General features: G+C 37.0%; 3 protein-coding genes across 3 annotated transcripts; 1 reads left to right on the top strand and 2 right to left on the bottom strand.

Moving 5' to 3' along the window:
- Nucleotides 1-373: 373 nt before the first annotated feature.
- On the bottom strand, nt 374-4,226 carry LOC140014554 (violaxanthin de-epoxidase, chloroplastic-like). Its single transcript, XM_072065598.1, has 6 exons — nt 4,089-4,226; nt 3,125-3,432; nt 2,830-2,996; nt 1,891-1,987; nt 1,412-1,803; nt 374-1,047 (listed from the first exon to the last, which is right to left on the bottom strand). The coding sequence occupies exons 2-6, from the start codon at nt 3,401-3,403 to the stop codon at nt 534-536; spliced, it is 1,449 nt and encodes a 482-aa protein (XP_071921699.1). The 5' UTR covers nt 3,404-3,432; nt 4,089-4,226; the 3' UTR covers nt 374-533.
- Nucleotides 4,227-6,358: 2,132 nt separating this feature from the next.
- LOC140014847 (probable receptor-like protein kinase At2g42960) lies at nt 6,359-10,106 on the top strand. The gene is made up of 8 exons (XM_072066423.1): nt 6,359-6,566; nt 7,077-7,643; nt 7,890-7,916; nt 8,004-8,447; nt 8,658-8,773; nt 9,120-9,380; nt 9,462-9,662; nt 9,757-10,106. The coding sequence occupies exons 1-8, from the start codon at nt 6,464-6,466 to the stop codon at nt 9,811-9,813; spliced, it is 1,776 nt and encodes a 591-aa protein (XP_071922524.1). The 5' UTR covers nt 6,359-6,463; the 3' UTR covers nt 9,814-10,106.
- A 1,786-nt stretch (nt 10,107-11,892) lies between these two features.
- LOC140014817 (uncharacterized) lies at nt 11,893-18,211 on the bottom strand. The gene is made up of 5 exons (XM_072066316.1): nt 17,753-18,211; nt 16,909-16,959; nt 16,294-16,427; nt 12,548-12,648; nt 11,893-12,464 (listed from the first exon to the last, which is right to left on the bottom strand). The coding sequence occupies exons 1-5, from the start codon at nt 18,122-18,124 to the stop codon at nt 12,283-12,285; spliced, it is 840 nt and encodes a 279-aa protein (XP_071922417.1). The 5' UTR covers nt 18,125-18,211; the 3' UTR covers nt 11,893-12,282.
- Nucleotides 18,212-19,381: the final 1,170 nt, after the last annotated feature.

Genomic DNA, 19,381 nt, shown 5'->3' with positions numbered 1-19,381 from the left:
AAGAATTTCACAAATAAAAGTTTGAGCAAAACGTGCATGTAAAAAGAGAGAGAATTTAGCCATGATAACTCTGAGAAAATGTGAGGTTGTGACGAGGGGGAGCATGAGAGGGAACTAAACAGCATAATAGGTCTAATAATAATGCAAGCCATATGAAGTAGTATGTAACTGGTCAACAAACCCTTAGGGCTGCTTAGAATACATGTTTGCACGCTCAAAATTGGTAAGTTTTCCAATCAAAAGAAGAAAAGCTAGAGAATTCTTCTCTAGCCAACGAGATTAATTAGCCCTAAAAGGTGAAGAAATTAAGCTTATGTTTCTTCTCCTTTCGAGGCCAAAGCACTCCAGAATAGAATAAGGGCCAGCTCAAAAATTGACATCTTTAATGCATTGCATTGCCTTTGAAAGAATCAGCAAAAAATGCTTCGGAGAACAAAGTGTAATATAGAGGTGTATGGTAGCTATACAGTAGAAAATGGTTTCATCAGCAGAATCTATATCATGATTCATGAGCATTTCATTTCTCCATCAAACTACCTTAGCTTCCTAATTGGTAGTGATCGTCCAAACAGTTTTTCAACCTCGCTTGCTTCCATTTTAAGTGCGTCCAAAACATCCATCTCTTCCTTGCTAAGCTCCCTTAGGAAGAATTCCTCGTCTTTTTTGAGCTCTTTAAATCCTTCAGTCAGCCTCTCAAACAAGGTCATCTCAGTGTCCTTCACCTTCTCAACCTCACCCTCTATCTCCCCTTCTATCTCTTCAACCTCCTTTACGATTGTCCTTTCTCCTTCTTCCACTGTCTTTTCCAATCTCTCGACAAGGGGAGGTTCAGGTCCGCAAGTGTTGTCTGTCCTGATGAACTTACTGAAATCACGCCCTATGCTTTTCGCTGCTCTTTGTAGTTCAGGTACAATGCTTTCAGGCAAAACTGCACTTCTTGTGTAGACGACAGCACCACCATACCCATCCCACGCATCATTCCTGCCTCTGTAGTACACAAATACGTAGTCATCTGGTTTGTTTTCAATCTTAGAGGACAAAATGTACCTGCAAAGAGCATTGACAGCAGATTGCTCAGGTTTGAGCACGCGAGTAGATACTAAACGATTAACTAGTTATGCTTTAAATTCAAAGCAAATTGTACAAATCACTAGAAAACCTGACAAAACCTCTAAATCCTTCCAGCCAGAAAACAATGAAAGAGGACCAACTGTAAATTTTGGCCCTAAATCTATTAATGAAGGAACCACTGACAAGGAAGTTATTGACATATTTTTCTCTATAGGAAATGCTGCATAATGATAAAAAAAAAAAAAAATCATAATCGGTACATCTTTTTGCCTGCAAGCTGTATAAAGAGAAATATCAGTAAGATCTCACACTCAGTGGAGAAGTACAGAGAGTGATATACCAGTCATCTTGATAGTGAAGATACTCGTTATCATGATTGTAGAGTATTCCTGGATATTTTGGATCTTGCACAAATCTCTGCAGGGCAGAACGAGTGAAGAATCCAGTGTCTGGAGTTCGTATTCGCCATGTCAAATTTCCAACAAGCTTCCCTGATTCTGTGTGAAACTCATGTAGTTGGCAATCAAAGGTATCAAAAGTGGGATTTAAGCCACTACTTATATACCACTTCCCACTAAAATCTTGAATGTCAAAGTTCTTAACTAGAACAGCAGGATCAGGAGCTGGAAATTCACCCACATCTGATTTTCGGGGTACACATTTCTTTCGTGAGACTGCACACTCGTTAAATTCGTCAACTACACTGTTCTGAAATAAATCACCACATTTGATCTGCAAAAAGGAAAAGGTCATTGCTAGTAGAATTCCATGCAAGAATGAGGCACGCAAGCAGGAATAGGGAAGAGGTGTGGAATAGACCTGGCATTCAGTCTCATCAGGTCTATTGTTACAGGTCTGAAGACAAGCAACATTAGCTGCACATGATGGATTTGCAATACACTTCGCAAGCTCTATCCTACAAACATCAAAATCACCATTAAGACAGAACCAGAATATGCTTCAGGGTGTAGCTTGTCTGCAGCTCCTTATAACAGTTCCCATTCCTCTCTGATAGACAGATAGTCAGGGTTGATGTCAACATGATCTTTCTGAAACTCCATCTGCCATTTATATTTAGTTTACCGTGGTTGTGCAGCCTGTGCTTATCAACTGGAGTTGTTCTTTTAGACTAACTGAATACTAATGATATAAAGCCACTGACATCATACTTGAAAAGTCAAAACTATAGTATTCTGGTCTTCAAGTTCACGTGAAAATTAGGGCATTTTTTTCTTGTGATATTAAGTTCTGACAAATTTTTTTAGACAGACAATAAGTGGCTTCATTGCAATGAAAAGGAAGATGATGCCCATGAGCAGCAATGTGTATCAGGACCAGAGATATGCTTGTGCACCTTTTTAACCCCTTTCTTTTGATATGATGTAAGTACAGGTTTTAGGGCCAAAAGTTCTCTTCTCAAATAAACAAGTAAAATTGATATGCTTTTGCACCCTTTTAACCCCTTTCTTTTGATATGATGTAAGTAGAGGTTTTAGGGCTGAAAGTTCTCTTCAAATGCTTGCTCATGCATTTGAAGGAAACAGGGAAAAAAAAGAATTTGAAAAATGAAAGAGACTGGGGGTGCAGGCCACATGTTAGGTACCCAAAATGAAGACATGAGATGAAAACATTTCTCGACGAGTATCGTGGAAGTGACATTACAAGCCAAGAAGGTGGATGGCGACGGTAAAGATTTAGTAAGGCAGCAAGATAGAAAGATAAAGCTCCAGGACCCTTACAGCATGGTACATGCCATACCTGCATTCCTTCAATAAGCAAGTACAAGTTTTTAGAGCATCTACAGCGTCAGCCTTCGGAATAATCAACAAGGCAAATATCAACAAGACAGCCACTTTAGTGGACTGACTCCATTCTTTCCAAGTAATCAACAATGCTTCCTTCAAAATCCCAATTCCCTCTTTTACCTACAAGATAAAATTTTAAGAAAACATACAAGGGAAAAGGAGGAAGCACTTTTTCTCAGATAAACAACATTCAAAGGAAAAACAAATCATAATTCACAAAACCACGTAGAGCGCCGAAGAGAATTCACCTCAGGCATTCTTCTGCAGGTGCTATGATTTGAAACCTTGATTCCATTCAAGAACAGTCTTGTGCATTTTGAACCCAAGCTCAAACATATTCTAGGAGCTCTTTGCAATTGAATATATCGTGATCCCCATCTTTTGGACCACATTTTCACGCTAAATAAAGTATTTTGAGGACGAGCACCACCATTGCTACATCTTCCACCAATACGGTGTTGCGATCTAATATAAAAACGAATGCCCTCATCATTTGAGTGAAAAGCTGAATGCAAAGCAGAAGCCATGCTTCAAGGTGATGGCCGCAAACTTTACCCTGAATATAATGCCAAATGAATCAAAATACCTCTTCTTAATGGTAACTGTATCTAGACTAAGTTAGTCCAGATATGCCGAGAAAAAATTCAAGAAATGACAAGTAATCTATACTACTGCAGCCATCCATCAACCAATTCCCATTTCAGAACAGAGAGGGAAAAAAAAAAAGAAGTCTTCCTTTAAATGTCTTGTGGGAGGGGGAGAGATTCCCATAGCATGAAAACGGGGATACCGGAATCCCACATCATGGTTCTTCATTTTGAGCATAATTTATCGAATTGACTCACCAAATTTAAAATAATGCTATGAATAAATGAAATTCCATAAGAAAATAGCTCCAAAGGGGGAAAAAATCTAATCAACCAAATCCTTCTCTTAGTATGATTCTAATCTACCAAGTCCAACAACATACCACAAAGTTAGCTCCAAAAACGGGCAATTGAACAAAAAGCTCTAATAATAGTTCATTTCAGATCGAAAACGGAACAAATGACAATGCACTTACATAAGTTAGCATTTGTATCAACATGCAACAATTGAAAGACAAGAATTTAGAGGCATAGTAATATATAAACATATGGAACAATGGGTAGCTTCGAACAGATGTATCTTGCATTTGTACGCAAGATTTATGCGAAAGGAGAAAGCCCCAACCTCGTTAAGAACGGGGGATGGAGACGCAGCTGCTCATCAAAACCTGTAAGAGAAGAGTGCAATAAGTGGACAAAAGCAGCAGCAGCAGCAAAATGCAAAATAAAGGAGGGCAGCAGCAGCAGCCAGCAGCAAGGCAACGTGGGAAACTTGAAAAGGAGTTAGTAAAACGTTTGGATAAATGATTTTGTGATGGTAAGCGTTGCAACGTTAGTGTCCGTTAATGCTTTGGCGGGTGGGATCAGACGTCAGAACTAAAGTTGTAAACGAATCCAACCGCTCGCGATCGGTTCGAGTACGAAATCGTGTGAAGCTCGATCAATATTGAATTCAAGTCAAACTCGAGCGGATCAAGTCGAACTCGAACTCAAAAATATCAAACTCTTTAGCTCGCGAGAGGTTCGCAAGTTCGATTATATATTTTTTTATTTTTTATTTTAATAATAAAATTACATATATATTTTTAATATTTTATTATTTTTTAAAATAAAATTTTTATTTTTTTATTTTTTAAAAATAAAATAAAATATTTTATTTTTTTAAGAGCTAGAACTCGACTTAATTAAGCCAAAGTTCAAATTTCGAGCTCGTTTGCACTCCTAATCAGAACTACTACAGCCCGGTCACGGGACTTGAGCCCTCACAAGTTTCTTTCTTTTTTTATTTTGTTCCGAACGTGAACCCTTTATGCCTATGCCTATACTTACACTTGCTCCTGTATTACGAGGGAAAGGAAACAGGCTCAACGAGGCCATTGAGAACTCGAAAAGTACCATTTTGCTTCATTTGGAGATAAGAACTGATGATTTTAACTTTTGTTACACTGTATTCTAAATTTTTTGTTACATCATCTTACATCTTATTTATGCCTGGACAAATTTGTAAAAAAACAAACTTGTGAGGCCCTGGACAAGTGGCAAGAGGGTGACTATTGTCTCAAACAATAAAAGGCATATTATTGATAAATTATAAGGTCAAGACAAAATCATATAATTCTGACAAAACATTAATATATATAGAGTTCACACGAGAATATAATAATATCAAATAGTTATCAGATTGTACAAGTAGTGTATAGTGTAAGAGTTACATGATCCACAAACCGATTTAGTGACGACATGCTCCTGCCCTTTTCCTGCCACTATTATCTAAAATCAATAAATTGGGCCAGTTGCTCCAACCGGTTATTTGATCCTTCTATTCTACTTTAATTTCAAGGCGGCCCTCTAAAGTTTTTTTGAGTAGTAATAAATTTCAATTGAGCCCTTACAAGTAATAAATTTTTGAGTAGTTATTCATCTTATCTAGCCTAATGTTCTCTCAAGCATGCAACATTTGGGGAGAATTGGTTTGAGTGACAAGACGAGAGAGATTGTAAGTAGAAGATCTCCTGAGTTCAAGATTTTTCACTTAATTATTTTTTTTTTTGCATTTCTATCTCTTTTTAGCCATGAGAGGTAGTGAAGCACTTTTATTTCGAAAAGCGAACATTATTAAATATGTGTTTGTAGTTAAAAATTCGTATTTTGGAGGGAATGAATTCAAAGATTTTCATTTTTACGAAATTCATTTCTAATCTCCCATGCTAAAATGAACATATGCCTAAAAGATTTTTGATTTGTGTGCAATAATAGGAAGGGATTAAAAAGGTTTATAGGCCTTGTTTGGATTGCGATTTTCCGTCGGAAAATTATGTCGTTTTCCGTGATCACATTTCCCTATTATCTTTTTTCCTCACATATATCAAATCGCTACAGTAATTTTTTCATGAAAAATCATGAAAAATGCAATCCAAACACAACCGTCCGGTGTTGATTGGATTGAACGTGGACGTAAGAAACAGAGCCCTGCAGAAAACTTTCCTACAATATTGTTTAGCCCAACACTCTGCTAGACACTGAAATATCATCTTTCGAGAAAGATTGATGTAAACCGTGATTTAATTACATGTTTGTACCATTTGCATTAAAATTTTTTGTTGAATATAAATAAATATAAGCAACTATGATAAATCTATTATTGGTTGGCAATTCATTGCTTATTTTATAAAATATAAATCGTTGAGGTATTTGTCATTAGTGCTGTGCTGTGCTGCCAAAAGCAAAAGCCAAGACAACGAAAATCTCAAGGCTGCATGGGCTGTAAATCACCAAGCAAGAACCACGAGAGCAGGTAGAATATGCTGAAATTCTTCGATTTTAATGAGAAACTTCACTGGTGAGTATATATATATATATATGTGATGAGATTTTGCAACTTTCCCTAACCAGAATTTCCTATTCTTGCCTTGCCACAGCAAGTTTTCGATTGTCTCCTTCAGAAACAGTTGATCAGTGCTATTGATAGAGTCCTTAGAAACCATTGTCGCCAAGCAGAATATGCTGAAATCAACATTTGATTCAGCCAAGGCGCTCTCCATCCTATTCGTTTTCGGTGTCTACTTTCTTCAGACTGCTTCATCACCCCCGCCAGGAGATGCAGGTCCTTTTGTCAGTACTTTTTTCCTCTTTTTTTTTTTTTTTCTATTATAACCTAGCTATGATTCTAGTAGTATTTCTTTTTGCATGGATTCCATATTACCATACTATTGCTGCTTCTGAAAAAATTTTATCAACATGGCCTGAAAATGAAGTTAAACTGAAAGAATGCACTAGCTAGGATAAAGATGCATTTAGCTGCCTATCTCTGCAAATCTTGAAACTGACAGCAAGAACATTCTTTTCACATGGAGAGAATGGCATCTGTTTCATTGTAAATTTCGATAAATATACACATATGTTGTTTTTAACTGTTTACTGCTTCCACTGTGCTTCCCCTTCCCCCAACCCAAAACAAAAAACAAGCCAAACCAACCTCCAATATTTGTTTATTTTGGGTAATCAACTGCTGCAATAAATTCAAGTTCTTCAGCATCAGAACTAAAATTTGAGAAATTCTTTTAATATTTATATGAAGTTCATTTGCAACTAACTGTATCATCGGCGTATGCAGCTTGTGGACTGAACTTCACTTCCATTCCTTATGAACCAAGTGGTGAATGCATCAGTGGCATCAATGAAAAGACTAGCGACTGGGATGGCGTTCCCTCGTCAATTTGCTGTAGGAATGCCCTTAATACGTTGACACGAGCACTAGCCAGGCAGGCAACTACTACTGGGGATGGAAATATTTTTATCGATGGAGAAAGATGGAAAAACTGTAACGATCCCTTTCACCAGCAGCAATCTGTTTCTGTTCAAGCATGTGGATTCGACGATCTCTTCTATGGAAGCAGTCAATGCTCCAGCCTTAAATTGTCATCTATTACACAAAATTCGAGTTTTCAAGCTGCCTTCCATCAGTGTGCTTCATTCAATCCTTCATTCGATAATTTCTGCGGCAATTGCACAAATGCATTAATAACTGCAACAAATCAGTTCCTGGATCAGCTATATGCACGAGACAATAATACCGAAAAAGTCATCTGCGGAGTTGCTCTGATCGTAGCAGTTGTAGCAGGAGAAATAGACAATGAATCTCAAATTAAAGATTTCTACCGGTGTTTGCCTGCTTTGATAGGTGAGGCTATTACATAACCTTTTTTTTTTTTACCACTTTCGCATTATGATTTATTCATCAAGGATGTCTATGAAAGCTAAAATCTCGTAATTGGCAAAGATAGCTATCATTTTTGTTGGAGAGTTCTTAACATTTGGACATCTGCAAATATGTTACAGTACACTATGCTCTTAGCAAACAAAATCTGCTCTTGCCTTCATTCCTGCTTTACAATCTCTTAAAATTAATACATTTGTTTGTTTGCAGAATCAGGCCGCTACATTAAAATAAAATGTAAGTCCTTGTAACTCTTTTATTAAGTCGTTACCATTCTACAATTTAAACGATCCTCATCTAAATCGTAGACTTTATCATAATTAGCTTCTCTCGCAAGAGCACTTCTGGCTGTCCTTTTGGCTACCACTGGGCTGATCCTGATCATTACTCTGATAAAGTATGTAACCAAGAGCAAGAGGCAAGAGAAAAAACGAGTTCGGGCCAAAGATATTGTTGCATGGTCAGCCCTCTACAGCTTCTCTAAAGCCGAGATTGAGAATGCCATGAACTATGGTAATGAAAAAGAGTGCCTTGGACGTGGGAGTGCTGGGGTGGTTTACAAAGGAATTCTACCGAGTGGACAAGTGGTGGCGATTAAGCACGTACATAAGAGTAACACCTCAGACTCTTTCACTAGGGAAATTGAAGGCCTTTCAAGAGTTCGGCATCCGAACCTAGTTTGCCTATTTGGTTGTTGCATGGAAGATGGTGAGCAGTACTTAGTCTATGAATACTGTTCAGCTGGGAATCTTGCTCAGCATCTCCTAAGTACGTTATTTCCTCTTTTTCTCCCCAAGTTATTTTTCAACAGCCTTTGAAAATGCTCGCTCTCTTTTTAAGGCAGATAGATGCTAATTAATACAACTTGAAGACAATGAAAAGCATTTCCAAGGCATTATTTTTTCTGGAAATTCCCTTCTTTTCAAATAATTTGGCTTTTTTTGATCATGTTTTATTATTTCCTGCATCCATCTTCAGAGAAAGAAACTGTCCTACAGTGGGAAAGGAGAGTTAAGATCCTCCGGGACTGTGCCCTTGCACTCAGATATCTCCATCATTATGTAGACGGATGCATCGTTCACAGAGATATTAAGGTAATCACATGAAATTGTTTGACAAATCTAATCATCGACTTGACACAGGTTTTCAGCCTGAGAAACTGAAACTGACTGACATCACTTCCTCCTTAACAATTGTTTCCATCAAACCGTATGTTGAGTATTAATCAGCCTTGGAGGGAAATAATATTGATTTTCTTTCACAGTGAAACATTTTAATCACGAACCACTGAGAACAGAAAAGTACAAGGAATACGCCATTTAACTAATCTCTTGTCGCCAGGAAAAACTTGGAAATTAATTTTCTATCTACTCTCTAGCTAGAACCTTGCAAACGCTCTTCCTACTCTGATTTTTTATTTTTCCCTTGGTAAATTGATAGCTTACGAACATTCTTTTAACTGAGAATATGGAACCAAAGCTCTCCGATTTTGGGCTGGCAAGAGTTCTGGGAATGGAGGAGAGCAAAGTATTTACAGATGTTCGGGGAACTATAGGCTATATGGACCCTGAATACATGAGTAATGCCAAATTGACTTGTGCTAGTGACATCTATAGTTTCGGCATTGTTGCTCTGCAAGTTCTCTCAGGACAGAAAGTAATTGAGCTGGATCTAGATGCCAGAGACCAGTTAACTAGAAAGGTATCTTCTTGACGTCCCAAAAATGACAATTAACAAGAATAGTATACATGTTACAACGTATGACAAATGAGATCTATGCAGGCAAAGGATGTCAGCATGGGAAAACGTCCACTGAAAGATATTGAAGACCCAACCCTGGAGGGTAACCTGAATGCTGTTGATTTTGAATCCATACTGCAAATTGCAGTACTATGCGTTGCAAAATCAAGCGATGGCCGCCCATCGATAGATATTGTATTCGAGGAATTGGACAAGGCATGGAAAAACACAATGGCGGACAGGGTTGGTCTTTCTATCATTAGATGTAGTGCAACGTACATAATCAACTTGTAGAGATGCAAACTAATTAAATTTTTTGCCTTTTGTTCCACTGCAGAGGGCTAAAAGTTTTGTAACACAACGATCAAGGTCAGTAGAGGTACTGCCACTTTGAGACCCAAATCTTGGAGATGGAATTCCATGCAAGACTTGTGAGAAGCTTTGTTCAGAGTTTTCATACCACAAGAAAGCTAATGACAAAGACAATGGTGTTATACAACAAAGTAAATCCAATCCAGAGAAGATGCCGATGATCACAAGATAAAGATACCTAGTTGTGAATCCCACGTAGTTTTTTAATGGTCTAAGGGTTTTTCTATATAAAAAAAATGCAAGCAGAAAATCGAAGGAATAAAATAAAGAGTTTTTCTAACGGCTGATCAATGGCCACTCGTTAACGCACCTAAATCTCTTTCAATCTACCATCTATATACACAATAGAACAACTACTACCATTCTTTGCATTTATACATTTTTCCTAATTAATATTATTTTTTTTAAATCTAACATTGAAATATACATGTGTCCAATGAGACTGACCCATAAAATAAATACTCGTCATGTAAAAGAAGAAATAAATAACTCATAATATTATTTTAAATTTTTTGAATAGGTGTCTATTGAACACTTGTTAGTATATTTAAAATTCACTTAAACTGTCATGTATACACATATACTAATAATTATTACTCTTTTTTGCATTTGTATACTTTCTTTATTTAATCTTATCTACACTCTCTTGTATTTATTTACTTTTCCTAATTAATCTTACATTTCAAGAAATATGACACCTAACGAGTACCCTTTCCAATGGGTACTTGTTAGATAGACTCTTACTGTTGATATATGAAATAATGGAAGAAAAGCTCTTTTTTGACACTTGTAGACTCCCATACTTGCTCAAGAAAATTCTCTAACTAGCTTCCTAATTGACTAAGAAATCACTTACATAAGAAATTACCGAATAAAGCACCCACAATTTCATAAATAACATAACTACTAAAAGCCTGATCCTAAATTATATTACTAAATGATTAAATAAAAAAAACTCTTAAACTTAGATTTATTTGCTAACAAAAAGGTCTAAATAACTGAGGCAAAAGCCAATTCAATTTCATTATCAATACCACAAAAAAACAAAACTACATCCTAATTGGTCCAAAAAAAAAAAAATCTTTTCTGAGGAAGCACCTGAAGGGAAGGGGACAACCATTCTTTCCAATACAACACAACAAAAAAATCAGTCAATAGGCTAGTCTCACACTTGTTCCTAACTAATAATCACATCTTCAAATCGGCTGAGGAGATTACAGATTAGGCCCTTAAAACAAAAACAAAAGCAGTACATCTTATCTTTTAAGATCGATCCGAAGCTTTAATTTTTCACTTAACCAGAAGTGGACATATATTAATTACCTGCATTTGTGTTGATGAATTTTCCTTTGTTCTTGATGATTACTTCAAGTTCCAATGCCAAAAAAAGTAAAAAGTAACCTCTCAATGCCAACCTTGGTAGTACAGGAAGAGGGAAACTTGCAAATAATCTAGTAACAACTTGTTATCCTCTGGCGTTTCCTAGGAAAGATTAACAACAAAACAAAAAAAAAAAATTATAAATTCAACGGAGGAAACAAAGATAGTACTACATATTAAGAGATGAAGACAAATGACCCATTTAGGTACAAAAAAATCTCCCGATGTTTACGATGGCAGAAAATTCCCAGTTCACTGAAACTACTGCACTGCTCCCAGAAAATTCCTTTGTATAGCCATTTACCACTTCGTCCTTCCCCTTTTAAAAATTACTCCACACAACATTTTCATGTGAAGTGTGGCTGTGTTTCACCAGCAAATTACTGGAAGTAATTGATCACAAGCCTATGGACAAATCAAATTGAGGAAGTTGCAGATATTCTGATGGAAGTTTGGGGTAAATTCTTACAGAAGTTGACTGTTCGAGTGTAAATTTTTATATTTTATATATATAAAACTCGCCAATTCTTTAAAACAAAAAAATTTGGAAATTTGGGGTTTTGTTCTTGGATGTCTCCCGCAAAAGAGTATATGAATATTGGTTTCTTTCAGGGAGGAGGCATATTCTCTGCTTTTGAAGAACCACGCCTTTAAGCCTTGTAAACATGAAGGCTTTTTCAAAGCCGTTGAAGACGTGAAACTATATATTAAATCTCCGACAATCCCTCAAAAACGACTTTAATATATTCGTATTCCATTTTATCCTCAAAATAGCAAGCTACTAAGGAAAAAGCTACAGTCCAGCAAACGTTGTACTAGTATGTAAGGAGCCGAAAGGAAAAAAAATGAAGCTTAAGTGGAATTCACAGTTTTAACTTCTGTCCGAAATGGAAAATCCATATATACACGGAAGATATGCAGCGTAGTAAAACCTAGCAAAATTTTGTGGACTGCAGCACTTGTCAATTTGTGTCTTCTTTCATCTTCACATTTCATCGCAAGTCCCTCTTGACAAGCACCTAATCACCTGAGCCTGTTTCTTGGTTGGTCCCCAGCCTCAACATTTCGCTTTGCTCTTAGAGAGAGAGGCTGCTTATGCTGTTATGCACTCCTAAACTTGTAGACTATCCAGGGCACTGGCATCTTCATTCTCTAAGCTAGTTTCACGTTTGGAGATGATGTTCATAAATGTCCTCGTAGCCCGGCCGACAGCATGAGAAGTCTTTTGGGCTGCTCCAGCAAAAACTGGTTGCAGAGAGATATCTGGCAGGTTTGCTCTCTCCTCAATCATTGCTGTTCAGAGAAAGAGCAAGTGAGAGAGCATTGAAAATAATCAAACTCCAGTAAAATCAAAAGGCAAAAGAGCAAAACCCTACACATCGTCTGTTCTCGAGCAAGAGAACCAATTTGTCGAATTCCAGCGTTTGCTGCTTGCACGGCTTGAGCAGATTTGCTAACCCCATCAGTTATCTCTTGGCTAAGCATCAAATGAAAAATGCAGGAATTGTCATCACCACAGCTTAAGCAGAATTAACAGAAACACAAAAAGGGACCAAAAAAAGAAAAAAAAAAAAAAAAAAAAAGAGGACACACACTAGGAAAGAAAAAATTGAAAAAACAAAAGGAAAGAAACACCAATAGTATCATGGACATGACAAAGTAAATGACTGGCCAGAGCAGCAGTATTAACCACTGTAACTTACTTCCATAAATATTACCATGTATATCAGGTGCAATATTCACACACTAATTGCATTAGGAAAATGTCAAATTTTTCTCCGTCTCATATAACTTCTATTCCATATATATCTACGTGATGTGGACCCTGATTTATGAGTACCAGGAAAAAATCAACAAGAGACAGGCAGTAGGGGCCAACTTCTAATTTCTGGACATTATTCATGCATCTAAATGTTGAGTTCCTCCAAGGAAAATAAACAGAAGAGATATCAGAACCGCAGGGACCAAGCTCAACCAGTAAAAAACATCAGAGTACTCCCACCAACTTCCAAACCAGACAAAAACTAAAATTTCCAAAATTACATGCTTGTACAGGTAACAATGGGATCAAACTCTTTTTTCCACAAACCAGCAGCGAGTTAGCAATTATGCTTCTTTTATTTGCAGAAAAACACAGTATGCATTTTTGGCTGCCTTTACGATGTGGTAGGATTGGAGAATTTCATAACAGCATAATTGCCTGTAGTATATACCATAGAAAAAAGTTTGTATTTAACTAAAAACCATTTAACTGAGTACCCACCAGTAACAAAAAAAATCAAAAAATAAAAAACAGACTAAACCAAAGTGAATCTCTGAAGAATAAATGGTAAGTTAAGCCATTGAACTTTGCTAATATAAGATAAAAATCATGAATTCTGGGTAGAGTAGATAATACAAGCCGGTGGCTATAATTAAGGAGATGGAAACCGATTTGACCGAAAAGGATAATGATTTGTGGGTTAATCCAAATGATAGGTGGCACATTAGGTTCATCAAGAGTATGAATAAAAACATCCATCCTACAACAAGTGCCTATCTAATACTAATCCTTCTTTTACATGCTTTTCTTGCATCATAGATTCTTAGGTAGAATGATTAATCTCCACTTACAAGAAAGCATAAAGAGGCTAACTTCAAATCATAAAGCAGAAAAAGCATGCGACAACAGGTGTCAGAATGTGTAGAAGCAGGAAGATTCCATAAATGAAGATCTAGCATGGCAAGAGTATATAATATTGTAAAGGCCACAAGTAATACCCAGTGAACAATTAGACATGCCAAAAACCACCAACAAAAATTGAAAGGAAATGTCACAGAGACCTAATACCACTAATTAGAAATGCAGACTAAAGAATTTTGTGATTGTCGGTGGCAATTGAGGCAATTTTGCTTGTGTTCTTCCCTCTAGTAGATCTTCTGTCAATATCAAAGGCATGACAGCAAAACTTGCTACAATATTTATACAACAAAAAGCGATCCAGTGGTTCAGAGGCATTACTAATTATCTATACAATAAATCACTAGTGTGTAGGCCTCCATGTGACATGAAGAAACAGAGATGATAGCAAACCATAGATTCTGAAACTCTTTTAGAGACGTGTTTTTAGAATGTGTTGCATTGTGTTTCAAAATCTTTGATATGGTTGTCTTTTAACTAACATGCAGTAGACAAATATAAAGTTTTTTAGTACTCGGATTTTTTTTTTTTTTTTTAGTGTAGATGGGAGGTCTCGAACCCGGGACCTCTCACTTACACTCCCTCCCCCCTTACCACCCAACCCATCACCTAGCTTGGACTTCTTTTCTCATCTCTTTTCTTTAAATTTCTTTGCTCTATTTTTTCCTTTTCCATGCAATGAAGTGTCTAGACGTTTAATTGTGAAGTCAACTCCAAACTTCATGGAGACTTCAAGAAGACCGTACATTACAAAGAAGACCATTAGAGGTTGGGCAATTAATGCAAGTATGCAATTTTGATGAAGAAGAACTGCACATAAAACTAAAGAAGCCCACTACAGGTTGGACAATTTTTGCAGGTGTGTAATTTGGAGGCTTCAGCGCTGATGCTGTCCATGTTACTATTCATGGCACTCTGGCACCACTCACTGGCACTCTTCCTTTCACTATGACTAGATCACCAGAATCCTCTGGGATCTCAATCCTAGTCTATTTTGTATAAAATTTGATATGGGCATGGAAAAAGCAACATTAACAATGTGATGGGTTGTGGCAAACTCTATTATGTTGTCTAGCATTTTGTTGGATGGTGTATTCAAGGGAAATGCTAATTAAAATCAGGGACAAGAGTCAATCTTATACAATCCTATTGAAGTTAATTGTCCTTTGTTCCATCGTTGGAGGACTTATCTTCAATCCAGCCATGGAACAAAGGACAACCAACTGCAACATGATTGTATAGGATGGACTCTTTGCACTTGATGAAAAAAATTTAAGTGAGCCTTATCACTCCTGGCCATCTCAAAGTCAATGAATAGTTGATTGATTTGTTCACATAGTCTTGAGAAAATGTTAGGCATTAAGGATGAATAGTCTTGAGAAAAGGTTAGGATCAATATTAAATGTAAGAGGAATGCTGAAGGACTAGTACATGCCCTATGGGCCTAAAATCTATAATGTCACTTATTTCAGAACTGTAGTATCAATCACGTATCTTCACAACATTGTATCTAATCCCTATCTAACAATAAGGGATGAAAGGCTATCAATGACCTTTCAATAGTTATAGCCTCACTGCACCAATCTCATCCAAAACTGATTTGAATTCATCTCAAATACATCCTACACTTTCTCTGAGTCCATCCGAACTGCATATAGATCTTAGTTATTATCCCTTCCTTTCCACTACTCTCCTTGCCAGGTCTCTTCTTTAGTCAAAAATCATTAATTGGTCTTCTTGAATGTTGTCCCAAGCACAATCAAATAATCAGATATCTACATAATGTTTTGTGGTAAGACTCATTTTAACACCACTCTATGTCCAACTTCGCCAAATAGCTTGACATCTACTTTCTTCATATAAATGGTTTACAATGCTTTGCCCCAATAATAAGGACTCACATAATTTCTGTAACTCGCTTGCCTCTAGGTTGATGGGTTATTTCAGGTTCAGCATTCAAGATTCAACAAAATATTTTATTGCAAGCCACGTTCGAACAATATATATATATATATATATATATATATATATATATCAATGAAGAGAATTTCTATTGTCCTAGGGAGGTGTAAGCATCTGCTACTACAACTTCAGCATTCTTAAGTAATCTCTGTCTCAAAAAGAAAAATGCCAATATAATAGCCCTGTTACCAATGGTGTTCATGGGTATAGAAAATTACTCAGCATATTGTCCCACTCATAGATCATTATTTCTTAGATCATAAAAGCAAATGTTTGCATTACTTCTTGTTTGAGACCACATAGTAAGTGGTGCTAGCTCGGTCTTACAGTCTTGGAGCAACAAAGCATTACTATCAGTACAACACATACATAGTGTTGGTGCAACAAAGCATTACAATCGCTACAACACATTCATCATCTTGGCACAACAAAGCAGTATCATCACTGCAACACATATAGTTGAAGAATTGAACCTTGTACCTCAAGTCCCTCAATTCGTAGGTGAGATCACTGATCTCCAAGCTGGTAAGCCTAATAGCAGCCATTGTGCTAGGGGTCTCTTGACGAGCAGTATCAGCCAGTTTTGCAACAGAAATTGCTGCCCTACGCATGGCCTAGAACACAAGAGACAAGAACTAAGCATTTCATCCACACTCTTTTTAACAGAGAATCCATGTTGACAAACTTCTACTTCACTCAGAACCATCAGCACCTCCTGACCCCAACATATGGAATAAAATTAAAGCTTTGGCCTCAGTTTAAAGAACTAAACAGTTTGTCAATCAAAAAAGTTTACTTTTTCCTTTATTTAATCTAGAAAATGTTCAGAGGAGTATCACCTAATAATGATGACTGATAGAAAAGTTTACTTTTTCCTTTATTTAATCTAGAAAATGTTCAAAGGAGTATCACCTAATAGTGATGACTGAACTTTTCTATCACTATTACATTTTCCAACTCCGTGTAAAAGCTGCTTGAGACTTCTCAAGCTCTTTCAATCACCCATGTCAAAATGTTAGCCAAACCAAAGATAGAAACACAAAATAACACCTAGGAAGTCTAATGGAGCATCAGAAATGAGATAACATTACTTACAGACAAGGTGGGAATTGCTGCAGCAAGAAAGCCTACCAGTGATGCAGTCGTCTGCAATGGAACAAGTTAAGCAATGTTTGATGCGCAAATAAATCAACAAAATCGTGAGGCACTTGTAGGTCCTGAATACATTGTCTGATTTAAGTCGAAAAGTTATAAATATTTAATTTCAAAATAACATTCCATCTGCTTATTTTTTGCATTATCAAAAGATAATTCATTCCAAAGCTATCTGGAACGCATAAATTGAATTCTTAATTACTAAAAGGAACGACCAGACCAGCTTCCAAAATTGAATTTTCCTGATAATTGTTCAAACATCGTTTATCAGTTTATATAAACATTTCATGATTGATTTTGCCATAGTTGATTCTAAACGAATCTAAATCCCAGGGGGAAAAGTAATCAGAACCCTGGAAGAGACTTATTTCACACACATATACGTTTCATGCTTCAACCACATTTTGTTTGAGGTCATAAATCATACCAAAATATGAACATGAAAAAAAAAAATTGCTTCAACCCAAAAATCAAAATTAGAAGTCCATGCATGCAGGGATTCCTAAATTTCAGAAGCTGTTGAAATTTACCAACAAATTAATACTAGTATGAACAAATACTTTGCATTTCAGCTCAATTGGAACACAATTTCAAAATACAAGGGGGGAAAAACTCATCAGAAACCTGATTAGGAGTCCATGCATGCATGAATCATGAATTTCAGAAGCTCTTGAGATTTACCAACAAATTAATATTAGTATGAACCTGCATTTCAGCTCAGTTTGGAACAAAATTTCGAAACAAAAGGGGCAAAAACCGAAACTTGGGAAACGGGGTGGAATACCGTGACAGCGATGAAGAGCAAGAGAGAGAAGGCCTGATCGCTTGTGCTCAACTTGGGAAATCCAAAATTTGACGGACCCACCAAGGGGCTTCCGACTTGTTCAACATGGATTTGAGTTTCGGATTCCTCAGAAAAGCTGACGTTCCGGGACTGATTGGGAGCGGCGGAATGGACAACTGGAGACGGCTCAGACGAGGCAACAGTGACGAAATGGCAAAAGGGTTTGAATTTATAGGGGCAAAGGAATGAACTTGGAGAAGAGGGCTTGAGGTTGATGGGATTGAATAGCTTTGATGACTTTGATTTGAGGTGAAGAGGAAGAAGAGTCTGAGCAGAGTAGGCGGAGACTGAACTGGGTTTCATCACACCCATTCTCACTCTCACAGTTCCCTCAGCTAATTTCTTTCTAGGTAGCTCCGAAAGAGTACTGGGAAAATGTTGTCGTTAGTGGGAAGGAGTGTACGCATCTCTATGCACTTGGTACAACAGATTCATGGAGTGACAAACGTTCGATTGGCACCCTTCCACATTTCACTATTCTGTTTTCACCCCTTTAAGTTTTGCTGACTGTATCCATTTTGTTGTTTATTAAGATTGTACTTCAATGGATTCAGATGCTGCAAGCCATAGTATGTAATTTGCGGAAGTTAGAATTGTTGATTTGAAACCTATTTTGTTCATTGTTTTTGTTCTTGCTTATTAATAAATTCTTACTTATTCGTGATATTAAGAGCTAACGTATTGCGATTCATTCACTAAAAATTTGATTCTTGTGTTAAGCTAGTTTGTTTGGACTGAGTTTATTTGGTTTGCAAAATTTATTCTCACAAATCCCAGCCACCTTTTTATCTTCTCAATCACCTTTTCATCTCACATACATCACATCACAAAAAGTGCTACAGTAAATATCTCAAATAAATCATCCAAATTCTTACTTACGCGAGATGTTAGGAGCCAATGTATCGTGATTCAATTGCTAAGGATTTGGCTCTTGAACTAGGAGCACGTAGATTCGAGTCACTCAGTTTATGAATGCTTTTATTTTTTCTTTCTCATGGCAAACGAATGTAGTATTGAACTTGTTTAGAGAATGCATACGCTTCTGCTTCTCTTTCCAGGTATCGAACTTCCACTTTTCTCATAGCATAGATCAGGTCACACAATTATTAGTTCGCAAACTGATTAGACTTAAAACAATGCAAGTCCGAGCATATGTTTTTAAATGCTGATCCTGCGCATATAATCCATTGATGCTGCTTTGAGTGCACATCCCATATTACTCAAGCAAATCGTTTACTGCAATGAATATCAGGTGCTGAGATGATGCTATTTGCGCTGTGCTAGAAGCAGAACAGGCCTCCCTAGTATTAGGACCCAAGTTGATTACTCTAAGGGCAAGTGGGATGTCATTGTGCGATGCAAGAAGCAGGACAGGCCCTGTATGATCCGATGGTGATTTAATCCCCGTCAGTTCCCCGTAACCCTGTTGGGTCACCCTTTCTAGTATAGGCTAGATTAGGATTAAGATTAAGAGTGGATGTAGATGGTCACAAGAGAAAAAAAAGAAAGCAGGACAGGCGTCCTAGTATTAGGACCCAAGCTTACTACGTTGATGGCAAGTGGGATGTC

Source organism: Coffea arabica, chromosome 9e, assembly GCF_036785885.1.
Source record: "Coffea arabica cultivar ET-39 chromosome 9e, Coffea Arabica ET-39 HiFi, whole genome shotgun sequence".
Taxonomy (NCBI): domain Eukaryota; kingdom Viridiplantae; phylum Streptophyta; class Magnoliopsida; order Gentianales; family Rubiaceae; genus Coffea; species Coffea arabica.
Note: the sequence above shows the minus strand (reverse complement) of the source record. Positions and strands in the feature narration are given on the sequence as shown.